The following is a 13,296-nucleotide window of genomic DNA, read 5'->3' as shown; positions in this document are numbered from 1 at the left end:
CTCTGCCTTTATTCCTGATGAAGGGCTTTTGCCTGAAACGTCGATTTTACTGCTCCTCGGATGCTGCCTGAACTGCTGTGCTCTTCCAGCACCACTAATCTAGAATCTGGTTTCCAGCATCTGCAGTCATTGTTTTTAACTATAAATTCTGTGTCTGTGTGATCTTCTTTTTCACTTCACCTGATGAAGGGGCCGCATTCCAAAAGCTTGTGATTTCAAATATATTTTGGCACAGTTAAACCAAGAAGAGGAACTATATTTTCTGCCAAGTGATTCATTGTCAGGGTTAACATCATGATTTAAACATCATAAGTCATAATAAATTTATTTTCAAATGCCATATAAAACAAAAAGAAACAGCTAAGAACTAACGGTCACAGTTTGAAAATAAGGGGTCACTCATTTAAGACAGAGATGAGGAAGCATTTTCTTGGTCTCTGGGATTGAGAATATTTGAAATTCTGTTCCTCAAATGACATTGGATGTAGAATCTTCAAATATTGAGGCAGAGGTGGATAGATTCTTGATTTCCAAGGGGATAAAAAACATTGGAGGTGATATGCAGGAATATAGAGTTGAGATTAAAATTAGATCAACCATGATTGTATTGAGTAGTGGAGTAGGAGTGAAAGGATAGGTGGCCTATTCTTGTTTTTGTGTATCCTAGGCTAACAATCTGCTTTTTTGATAACTGCCCTCTGTCATAAGGTCAGAAGTGGGGATGTTCATTGATGGTTGTACAATGCTCCGTACCATTTACAATTCCCCAGATACCGCAGCAATCCATGTCCACATGCAGCAAGATCTGGACAAAATATAGACTTATGCTGATAATTATTAAGTAACATTCATATCATACAAGATGGCAATGAAAATTTCCAACAAGACAGAATCTCATCATTACCCCTTGACGTTCAGAGGCACTTAAGGCATGTTCACTTAATATTCCACTATCAGCATCCTAGGGATTACTACTGACCAGAAATGGAACTGGACCAGCCATATAAATACGGTGATTACTAGAACAGGTGGAATTTTATGACAAATAACTCATCTCCTGTTTCCCCTCAGCCGGTCAACCAGTCACAACACAAGTCAGGACTGTGATAGAATACTTGCCACTTTGCTGGATGAGCACAACTCCAAAAACATTCTAAAAAGCCTGACACCATCTATGACAAAGATGCCCTCTTGCTTGGCACAAATCCATCACCTCCAACATTCTTTCCCTTCACCACAGATGCACGTCAGCAATGTGCACCATTTACGAGATGCCCTACAGTAACTTACCAAGACTCCTTCAACAGGACATTCTAAACATGTAGGCTCTATCATCAAGGAGGACAAGGGCAGCTGATGCATGGGTACACCACCACCTGCAAGATCCCCTCCAAGCCACACACCAACCTGACTTGGATCTATACTACTATCCCTTCAGCATTACCGGTTGAAAACCCTGAAACTCATTTTCCCAAGTACACAGATTGCAGAGGTTCAAGGTGGCAGCTTTCTTCTGGGCAATTAGAGATGGACAATAAATATTAACCCAGCCAATGATGCTCACATCCCATATATGAATAAAAGAATGTATGCATGAGAAACAATATTCATTCAACATTGGGTTTCAAATAACATCTGTAATTAATAAACCCTTTCACCAAATGAATTTAAGGTATCAATTAGTCAGTCAATTATTTTCTATTCATTTTACTCATACACATAATACAAAGTTACTACTTTCAAGAATATATTAGATCATTCACATATTGTTTCAGTGATCCTCACTTTACATTAATGAACTTCATACAGTTTCATCTGTTTGAATTAGCTGCTAGGCAAATTGGTGTATAATACAATTACCTGAATCAACTGAGGTCCTGAAGTATGCAGATGAGGAATTCTTGGGTGAATATCAGTGATATGAGGAGCAGGGTCAGGATTTGTTCTTACACTAAGGCTTTTCAGAACCTTGTTATAAGGAATACTGTCAAAATTTGTCTTCCATACCAACACCTGCAAAACAAATTTGTTTTTGATTAAATGGTAGATCCAATATGTTTAGAATGTGCTGTTGAAGCAGTCTTGGTAAGTTACTGCAGTGCATCTTATAAATAGTGCACATTGCCGCCATTGTGCATCTGTGGTGAAGGGAAAGAATGTTGGAGGTGGTGGATTGGTACTAAGCAAGAAGGCAGCTTTGTCATAGATGATGTCAGGCTTAAATGCAAGTTAACAAGTATCCAATTATAACATTAGTAAGCACATCTGAGAAGCCTAATAAAATTCTGTTCAATTGCAGAATGATAAATGAATAACTGTACTACCTCTGGTAATATTAGTTGAGTTTTAATTGATTGCAAAGCATCATGTATAGCTCTAAGTGGGCGGCACGGTGGCACAGTGGTTAGCACTGCTGCCTCACAGCACCAGAGACCCGGGTTCAATTCCCGCCTCAGGCGACTGACTGTGTGGAGTTTGCACATTCTCCCAGTGTCTGCGTGGGTTTCCTCCGGGTGCTCCGGTTTCCTCCCACAGTCACAAAGATGTGCAGGTCAGGTGAATTGGCCATGCTAAATTCTCCGTAGTGTTAGATAAGGGGTAAATGTAGGGGTATGGGTGGGTTGCGCTTCGGCGGGTCGGTGTGGACTTGTTGGGCCGAAGGGCCTGTTTCCACACTGTAAGTAATCTAATCTAATCTAAGCAGGCTTAAAACAAAGAAGGAATCAAGAAATATAATCCACGTGCTGGTAAAATTGAATGGCAATTTTGTAGTAAACTGATTGGATACAATTGTTAGTTAAAATCTTTAAGATTGTTTTTCTCAATCTTACCCAACTAATTTTCAAATACAAGACCCAGTAAGATTACATTACTCAACCTCATGCATTGATGCAGTTACTTAATTAGAATAATAACAGATCTATTAGAATGAAGATCCCATGTGAACATTTTTAATAAATGAGAATGTCGGATGGGAAAAGCCCCTTTGATCCATCTAGCTTATCTCATTTAGTTGTAATGTCTGATGGATTACAACATAATTGAAGAGACTGAGCTGAGACACAAAACTACCTCATGAAAAGCCCAGGCTAATTAGATAAAAGTAAATCTGGATAGTTTCTTTCCACCCGTGTAAATTGAATCCAGCCTAGCCGGAAAAAGACATGCTCTCTGGAAAGCACTTGGCAAAAACAAAACTGCCTAACATTAAACCTACATCTAGCCCCTAAGCGTCTCAACACAAATAAATTCTTCAGATGGATTTCACCGATTCCCTTCCTGACCAAATGCTTGAAAAAAAAATCACATTTCAGTCTGTTTTATTTTTCTCAATGAGAATATGTGCAGCTTCTTTGTCATCATGTTTTGCTCTAAGGTAGGATCTTTCTGTATTTGCTTGCATGTATTTTTACTGTATATATAGAATTCAAACCCCATGCTGGTGAAATCTTACATTTGCAGAAGTAAGTTTTAGAATTGATAAAGGCAGTAAATACACACGGTAGCAGGCAGTGAGTGACTGAAACCCTCCCTGTCTGACCTTCCTCCTATCTTTCTCTTAAAGGTAGTGAAGCCTTTTCTTAAAAAATATTTAAAGTTTAAAATAGTTCAGAAAATTGTGGAAAAAATTTTGAGTGGCATGGTGGTTCAGTGGTGAGCACTACTATCGCTCAGTGCCAGGGTCCTGGCTTCAATTCTACTTTTGATGAGCGCCTATGTGGAGTTTGCACATACTTCTGGTGTCTGCGTGGGTTTCCTCTGGGTACTCTGGCTTCTTCCCACTGTCCAAAGATGTGCATGTTAGGTGGATTGGCCATGGGAGATGCAGGGTTATAGGGATGGGGGGGGGGGGGGGGGTGTGAGTCTGAGTGGGATGATTCACAGAGGGTTGGTGTGGACTTGATGGCCCAAATCCCACATTGTAGGGATTCTGTGAAAATGACCCTTTTTGTGAAATGACCTTGTCATCTGGTTTAGGAATACTTCAGAATACTTTGTATGTCTTTAACGCTTTTTAAATGTAGTTACTGTAGTTAATATAGGACTCAAATTGCATAGGGCAAGCCCCCATAAACGGCAATGAAATAATTCACAATTGTGTTTTAATGATGGTTGAGAGATAGATGCTGAGTAGGAAAATGGAAGAAACTTCCTTTTCTTCAAATAGTGCCATGGGATCCTGCACTGTATGCCCGGACGTGGCAGACAATGGCACTATTTTACAGTTCATCCAAAAGACGATACCCATCTCGATGCAAAGCGTCTCTAAATTACAAGGGCCAACAGCAAGACCAGTACCCCAGTTCTTTCATCTTAAACTGCAATATTCATTTTGCGAACCTGTTTCAAGTCAGTACTTGTCCTAATTGAACTACTAAGTTCTTTCAATTGCCTTCATGCTTTAGCAGATCACTGTAGTTACTGTGTTATTTCAATAATGCTTTAGACATTCAATATTAATTACATTCATGACCGATGGATCTAAATAGTAGTCAATATTCTACCTTCTTTGACAATTACTGCAACATGTATTAAGATATTTCAAAAGTGATAGCAAACAATTACAAGCATACTGACTTTATTTTGAGATAAATTTCATTATGATTTTTATGTGGTTGGCTTTTGCAGTGACATCTAGTTCTCAATTCTAAACTCTATTTATTTGTTCAATTACAAGAGTCATTACATTGTTTTGTACCACACTTGCTACAAAGCTTTGTCATCTATAGATATTCTTAGAATACAAAGACCCAATAGCAAATGTTCAAAATACCATGCACCTCAAAGTTATGCTCAGAGGGCTCCATTTGTCACAGCCAGAGCTGTGACCATTGAAAGCAGCTTCTTAGCGTTGCCTATCCAATAATGATTCAACTCTCATTTTAATCTTAGGACATATGAGGCTTTAGTTCAGCCAGAACTCCGTTAGGGCCTGATGAAATGTTTTCTAAAAGGTCAAAACATGAAATCAACATAAAGATCAAAGAATTCCATTAAATTTGCTAGTTCCCATTCACCTTTCGTAACCCCATGTTTGAATGGATTTATGGCTTTTGTTTTTGCTACATGTTTGAGTTATTTCCTTTATAAAAAGGGTAGCAGTAGATTCCCACCATAGATATTAAGATAATAGATCTACAAGAGTGTGCTTCTAACCTGATTTAGAGATTGGGAGGAAGTGGTGGAGGCTGGTACAATTGCAACATTTAAGAGGCATTTGGATGGGTATATGAATAGGAAGGGTTTGGAGGGATATGGGCAGGGTGCTGGCAGGTGGGACTAGATTGGGTTGGCATATCTGGTCGGCATGGACGGGTTGGACTGTTTCCATGGTGTACATCTCTATGTCTCTAGCTACCAGTTCCATTATTTGAAGTTCAACACAAAACAGGTCACTCTCATACAGAGATACGAAGACGAAAATGTATTTACTGTTGCAAAAGGATTTTAAATGATTTTAGTACAGCTGAAGTAGTACGGTACTGAAGTTAATTTCTCACTTGAGTTTTAGGTTTCATTTCAGACGTCATTTAATTATTGTGACACAGCCATGCTTTATATCGAAAATGACGAAATTTATTTATTGGATTTAAATCACTGATGGAGTTTACAAAGAAAACTGAATAATACCACATTAGTGGACTAAAACAGCAGCTTCTAAATGGCTGAACATTAACACAACTGTACCCCCAGTAAATTATAAAGCCATTGTAATGGAGCCACACCATATAGAAAAAAAAAACAAGGGCAATCACCTTTTAGAGTTATTGGTTCACTTCCAGCATCTTTCACAAAGTTTTTAGACAACCAGCTATTCAACTGGACATGGAAACAGACATTGGACCTATTTATTCTGAACAAGACACTCTGGCTGAGAAGGGAACTTAGTTATAGCTGTATTTTAATAATATCTAAGTCATGGACCTGGAATTCACTTCTCATGGCCATGTTGGGTAACTGCTCAGTTGTTGAGAGAGGACCATTCTATTTGATAATCCAACTAATTCCCTTTTGCGTTTTAAGGAACTGCTTTTCATTAAGATGCATAAGAGAAGGAAAGACGTAATCGAGGAAGGATCTTGAATAAGCACTGTTGCACCATTCATGAAAGGTTGAGCCTTGTCTATTGTTGACCACTTATCTGTTATGGGCTGTGTCCAAACCCAACTCAGCAGCTAACTTTAGAAGACCAAATAGAAACTTTCCAAAATTTTAAATTGTCTTACTATAGAATTCAGAAAGATCAGTGCGCCTAGTCTGAAACCATCCAAGGCATCAATCTACTCAATCCACATAAAACTAATTTATTTTTGGACTTCTGAAAACTATTCAATCTAATCTGTCACTTGGTAGTTTATACTTGTCTGCATGTCTGAAAGGATGAGTGACAATTAGAAAACTCATTATTTTCAATTAGATTGGATGTTAAGTAAAATAAAGATTATTTTCCTTTCCTTCTAAAAGGAGTGTGGAAACTAATTTGTATGTATCTTTTACATTCACAGTGTGAAGCAGTTAAATATCAACTGAAAGGACAGGTTTTTTGTTTAAAAAAAAATTCCATGGTGGTCAAACAAAGAGGGGGGCATTCCAGTCCTCATCTGACTCTAACATGGTCAAGACAGAAAAGGAACCCGTTCCCAGCCCTTTCCAATTTTCTATTGCAGATGGATGACAACATTCAGCCCAACAGGTCCATGCTGGTTTTCATGGTCCACATGAAGCTTCTCCTATCCTTCATCATATGTCAACATAACCTTCTAATTCTTTCGTCAAGTGTTTATCCAGGTTCAATTTATATGCATCTTAACTAGTTACCTTAAGTACTTTTTTATGACGAGGAATTTGGTATTTTAGCCATCATCTGGGTAATTAAGTTTCTCCTGAATTCACTATCAAACTTATCAATGACTGTCTCATATTTATGGCCTCTAGGTCTGGTCTTGTTGCAATTGGAAATATGTGCCCGACATTGATGCAACCAAATATGCATACACTATATAACCCAATCTATTGCTTCCCAAGTATCCAGTTGAGATCAGTTTACACATGCAGTTTAATAGGAACAAATGCGTGATAGCTTTATGGCAAGGCTTTATCATGAAGATAGTATCTCTTGAAAAGTGACTGGCCAGCACCAAAGCACACAGGGTTAATAGCAGAATTTTTAAAACATTATATAACTTGATACCTTCCATTCAACTGAAAGAAAGAGGAGGAAAATCGGACTGGCTGTATAATGATTTGAAATGTCTTTTTTTTTAAAACTCTTGCAATCAGTAATTTTGTCAGCTTAAGCTAAAATTAATAACTTAGAATAGGGCTGCCTCAAGTAAATATCTAAAACTCAACCCTATATTTAATTGATTCAATTACTGCATTAATTTTATTCAAATTTGTTTTACTACTGATAAAATATTATCTAAAATTTCATTTCCTGTTTCTGGTTACATTGTTGATCGCTATAATTTGCTGAATACAATTACATGGATTTAAGTTGAAAATTTCAAGCTGAATTATTTACTGCGAAGAACAAAAATAATTGATTTACCTAATCCAAAAGTGCAAACCAAAAGTAAAATTTGCAGAATTTAAATTAGTCAGATCTTTATTAGATTTAAAAAAAAGGTAAAAGAACTGGCTTTTTGGTTATTTGAGAGTCAGTGATTAGCACTATATATATCTTGTATACATGTATTGAAGCAATAAAAATACTTGATGTGCTAATTAGCTCCTTAACTCTGCTCACTGTGTTCATAAGGAACAAAGATTTATTTAACAAAAAGATCCAAAGGTAAGCTGTGTCGTATTATTCGTGACTATCACCTCCCATCTCTTCTCGATGACTATGTCACTCCAGTTGCAGTACTGCATTCAATTTTGAGAACCGAGTTTTATAAGAAATATATTGGTCTTGGAACAGTTGCATCATGATGTTTCCAACAATTGGGAGTGTCAAATTATGAGAACTGGTTTCATGAGAAATTGCTTGTGTTTCCTCACACTGAGAAAGTTGAGGAGTGCTCCAACTGAGGAAAATAACTGTGGCATTTTTCCTGTAAACTAATTTTGAGTGAAAATTTACTAAATTGGAGCATTCAGACATTTAGTTAGAAAATTGAGGTATTTGCATTTGTATCAATAGGAGCTTAAAATTTGTTTGCTTAGCTTCTGTGATTAATTTGTCTTTAAAAAGAACCTCCTTAAGAAATTAACCACTTAATTTACAGTGCTAACATAAAAGTTGAAACTATGCCAACACATTGCTGGGACATATTCTGATTAACTATATAATGGTTAGGTCAATTGTCTAAAATTGTAGTTTTATCATACATTTTGTGCTAGTGCAATGCACACCAACTGAACAGATCTTGAACATATCATCAGTAATTAAGGGATTGCTTTGTAAGAGCAGTTAGGTCACAGGTCAACTTGAGTTTAAAGCAATTGGGGAACATAACTCGTTACGAGTTATATCAACAGTTTTTGACAGCTTCAAATATGTGGAGGTTAGATGAGAGGAGAATTAATCAGAAATGAATTGGAATAGTTGAGTCTAGTTGAAGGTTCCACCAAGAGATGAACTGAGCCAAGGGCAAAGGTGAGGCAGGAGGTTTAGTATCAAAAATCCAAATACCTCTGGTATAAAGAATTTCAAAGATCAATGACACTGCATGAATAAATTTCTCCTTACCTTAATCCATAAGCAGCAACCATTTATTCTGAGACAGTGACAAATAGTTCTAGATTCCCCTATAATGGGAAACATTCTTCAGCACCTAACCTAAAGTTATAATTTTATATGTTGCAATGAGATTACCTCATTCTTTTAAACTGCAAGGACGATAGACCCAGTTTACCCAAACTCTCCTCTTGGGAAAACCGCCTCGTTCCAGGAACCTTGCATCTTTGTTACAATCTCTTCAATTCTACTTTAGTTTTAGAGACCAAATTTGTACACAGTACTCCAGGTGCAATCCTACAAAGTATTTTAGAATTGCAGTAAAACTTCTGGATTTGTACATTGACATCCAAATTCTTCTGCATGCCAAAGATCTCCAATCTTTCACTATTCAAAAATATGATACTTTATTTTTTCATCCAGAGTATTCATCCTCAACACTTGCTCAAATTATTTTCATCTGGCATATTCTTTTCCACTCACTTAACTGTGCCTCTTTGCGTCCTCGTCACTGTTTACTTTTCACCGAACATTTGTTATGAAGTTGAAGGTGTGTACTGTACCTTTAAGAGAGAGTGAAATTTGTTCTGCACTGAGAGCTTACAAGCAAGCACCTGTGTACATGACTAGACAACAGTCTCAGAGTGTACTGGAAAATTGAAAATATGTAACATTTGGCTGTGAAATAGATACCAGAGTTGGTTGCAATTTTGACAACAATTTGAATTTAACCGGTTTAAAGTATGCCCCAGGATACTAAAACTCGATCGCTTTTGAATTTATTGTTTTGCCAAAATCGAACCAACGAGATGATCCGATGTTAGGAATGCAAAAATGCAGGCGTTTTGAAAATTGCAGACAGTGCAACTGCCAAGAAATTAGGAAATACTCTATCAAAGGTACCTTTTCACATGAAACACATGTGCAGTAAAAAGTAAGGCGACGACCCAGGGAGATCTTCAGCGGAAGACAAGACACCAAAGACAATAGCCGCTGCGTGGTTTTGAAATTAAGTTGATGTAATTTTAACTTTTTTAAAAATTGAAACAGTATTTTGTTATAAGGTTGGATGCAGGTAATAAAGAGTTAAGAGAAAGGGGGATTAAGAGTTGTAAATAGTTGTTGTTTAATGTTTACCTTTGGAGTTAAAGGATAAATTGATATTTTCTTTAAATAGTGGAATTTGGGGAATTCTTTGTCACTCATTTTAACAGACTAGGATGCGAGGCGGGCTTTTCTGGGTGTTTGTTTTAATTAACAGTAGGGTTCACTGCTGTGTCATAACACATTAATGTCAGCAAATTTAGACACAAAGTTTGATATATTATACTGTTACTACCAAGTCAATTACATATTTAAGGGTAAACAGGTGTTTGGCATTAATTGATCAGCTTCACTCACTAACGAAACATTCAAATTTTGTAGACGGCTGTGGAAACTCATTAATTGATTTCTGTGTTCAACTCAGTCAATTTCTAAATACTAATGAAATCAAGGGAAATGGAAGTATCATGGAAAAATGCTTTGATGTAGATGAAAGGTTGTAATTTAGAAATCGCTGAGTAGGCTCAAGGGCTGCATGATCCTACTCCTATTTGTTTGAGCACAACAAAAGGACAACTGGAACACAGTTCGAGAGTCAGGAGATCTGGAGGAATGTGTATGAGTGAATTATTGTCAAAGTTATTGCCATGGAAAAGCTCTGTACCTTAGTTCCTAATTCACCATCAGGCTTGGAGTCATGTAAACTTCATCCCTTCATCTAAATATTGATTACAGACTGCAAGTAACTAAGGCCCTAGTACTAATCCTTGGGGAAACTGTGCTGGCTCCAGTCAGCCAACATGAAAGTGAACTGTTCCTTTCTACTTAACTACTCCTGTCTGATAACCAATCCTTAATCCATTCTAAACTGTCACCCTCAATAACATATGCCTAATTTTAAGCAATAACCTATAGTGTTTTACCTTTATTGAAGACTTGCTTTGAAAATCCAAACACACCACATGCATTGGCTACTCCTTATCCAAATTGCTAATTATTACCTCAAAAAAGAGATTAACACAAGTTTATTTTCATAAATCTGTGTTATTTCTACCTAATCATATAATTTTGAATGCTGTCTTACCATGTTCTTAATAATTTATTCCAAGCATTTCCCTAATGATGTCAGGCTAATTCATCCTTTTCTCCTTTTCCTTGATCAGCATGGTTGCATTAGCATTTTCTCAATCCATGGGGACTACTCTAAAATCTATGGAATTCTGGAACACTAAAGCTAATGGATTTACAATCTGTACAGCTACACATATTAGAGATAAAGGGAGGATGCCATGTTTAACTGTTCCCTTTTGCCATCCAAACTAAATGAGCATTTTCATATTGCTGAGTGACAGTATCAAAAAGATACAAAACAATGTTTCAAAGCATTGAAACTAAACAAGCCTTTTTGCTTGGTAAAGCATATAAAAATAAATATACATAGCCCTATTGTATATAGTCTTTTAAACAAGAAAATATTTCACACTGTGCCTCTGCTCAGAGGTGAGAATCCAGCACAAAAACAATGTTTTCGTTCAAGGATAGATGAGAGTTAGGAGGGCATGGCTGCTGAGAATGGAGGGAACTACAAGTACATGGAGTATCAGCCAGGAACTGTCAGGCTCTCAGCCCATGATTTTCCACCAATTATATGGAAAATCCCAGTCTTGTGATTTTGGGAATAAAAACTATGAGAAAGGAAGTTATTACACTTGCCAAGCCTCCATTATTGTATGAACTTTTATTGCTTTAGCAGACAAAACTAATTATTATAAGAAAGAAAATGTCAAACCTGTGAATCACTTCCACCAGAAGCAAAATACTCTCCATGCCTAGAAAATGTTACAGCAAGTACAGGGCCCTAAAACAAAAATTACTTGTTTAGTCTATTGAAGAGCAGTTTATAATTAAGTTTTCATTTCATTCAGACTTGTCATGTTAATGCACATTTCTATAATACCTTTCTAAGAAAGAACTATAAATGAAACTGCTTTACAGCTATTAGAGTATAAATAAACATATAAGTGACTTCGCATTTTGAGAGGTTTTCTGCCATTTCACAAGATCCCTTTGGAAGGGAGCAAATTTGTACAAGTTTCCCAGCTGAGTTTATTTACTGATTTAACACTAATGGTTTATTCTGATTTAAAAGTAAATCAGAATCAGATGACAGAGCAATTGGAGAACTATAAAGACTATAAAGAACTAAATACATAATAGTTTCACTTTATAATGTGTCACTATTTTCACCTGGTGTCCATGAAGAGTGTAAAGCAATCTTCCTTCCAACAAATCCATTATCTTGAGAGTACAATCACTCGATGCAGTGATAAGATAGTTACCAGAAGGATGAAAAGACAAGCAGTTCACTGAAGCACTGTGGACTGTTTAGAAGGCAGGATGGTCAGACAGACTTAATGAGTTATACAAAATCAATTATTTATGAGCTTCCTAAAAAAAGGAACAATTAGAATTCCTAGACTTAACTTGCTGCACTGTGATGAGACTGTTTTGCAGGTGGCCACATTAAATACACACATATGATCAGATTTTTTACTGGGTACACAATTACTGAACATTTTAAAAAAATCTTCATGGAATGTGGCAGTCATTGTCAAGGCCAGTATTTGCCCATCGCTAATTGCTTTTGAACTGAGGGACTTACTTGGCCTTTTCACCAGAGCAGTTAAGAGCCAACAATATTGCTGATAGTAATCGAGAAACATGTAAGCCAAACCAGGTAAGGACGGCAGATTTCCTCCTCTGAAGCACATTAGTGAACCAATTGGGATTTTATGGGAATCGATGGTAGTTGTTACGGTGACCATTACTGAAACTGGCATTATATTTCAGATTTATGATATGAATTTAAATTTCATTAACTGTTGTGCTGGGATTTAAATTCATATTCCCAGAGCATTAATCTGGGCCTCTGTTATTAATCAAATTATATTACCTCAATACCACCACCTCCCTGGACACAATAAGGCTCTTATGTCACCATGCTGTAAATAGCAATGCGTTAAAATTAAATGATCATTATAGATTTAATCATGCTATCCCAATAATTACAATTCCATGCAAGTGTAGTTATTGTGATTTTTAAAATGAAAGCTAATGATTTATTAATTACTTGCTACAAGACTATAAACCAATACAAGAGGACTCATTTATTGCTTTTGCTTAGATCATTACTTAGAGTTAGAGAGTCATAGAGATGTACAGCTTGGAAACAGACCCTTCGGTCCAACCTGTCCATGCCGACTAGATATCCCAACCCAATCTAGTCCCACCTGTCAGCACCCAGCCCATATCCCTCCAAACCCTTCCTATTCATATACCCATCCAGATGCCTCTTAAATGTTGCAATTGTACCAGCCTCTACCACATCCTCTGGCAGCTCATTTCATACACGTACCACCCTCTGCGTGAAAACGTTGCTCCTTAGGTCTCTTTTATATCTTTCCCCTCTCACCCTAAACCTATGCCCTCTAGTTCTGGACTCCCCGATCCCAGGGAAAAGACTTTGTCTATTTATCCTATCCATGCCCCTCATAATTTTGTAAACCTCT

The 13,296-nt window shown here is 36.9% G+C and overlaps 1 protein-coding gene across 5 annotated transcripts in view; it reads right to left on the bottom strand.

Annotated features, from left to right (window-relative positions):
• Positions 1-13,296, bottom strand: part of LOC122559826 (POC1 centriolar protein homolog A-like) — a 120,547-nt gene that overhangs the window by 70,169 nt on the left and 37,082 nt on the right. For all 5 annotated transcript variants that reach the window (XM_043709917.1, XM_043709915.1, XM_043709913.1 and 2 more), the window contains 3 exons: positions 11,975-12,108; positions 11,517-11,585; positions 1,861-2,013 (listed from right to left, as the gene is read on the bottom strand). In XM_043709917.1, coding sequence (XP_043565852.1) covers positions 1,861-2,013; positions 11,517-11,585; positions 11,975-12,108 — 356 coding nt within the window. The remainder of the gene's footprint in view (positions 1-1,860; positions 2,014-11,516; positions 11,586-11,974; positions 12,109-13,296) is intronic.

This window comes from Chiloscyllium plagiosum, chromosome 19 (assembly GCF_004010195.1).
Source record: "Chiloscyllium plagiosum isolate BGI_BamShark_2017 chromosome 19, ASM401019v2, whole genome shotgun sequence".
Lineage (NCBI taxonomy): Eukaryota > Metazoa > Chordata > Chondrichthyes > Orectolobiformes > Hemiscylliidae > Chiloscyllium > Chiloscyllium plagiosum.
The sequence above is the reverse complement of the archived record's forward strand: the minus strand, read 5'-3'. Positions and strand labels throughout refer to the sequence as shown.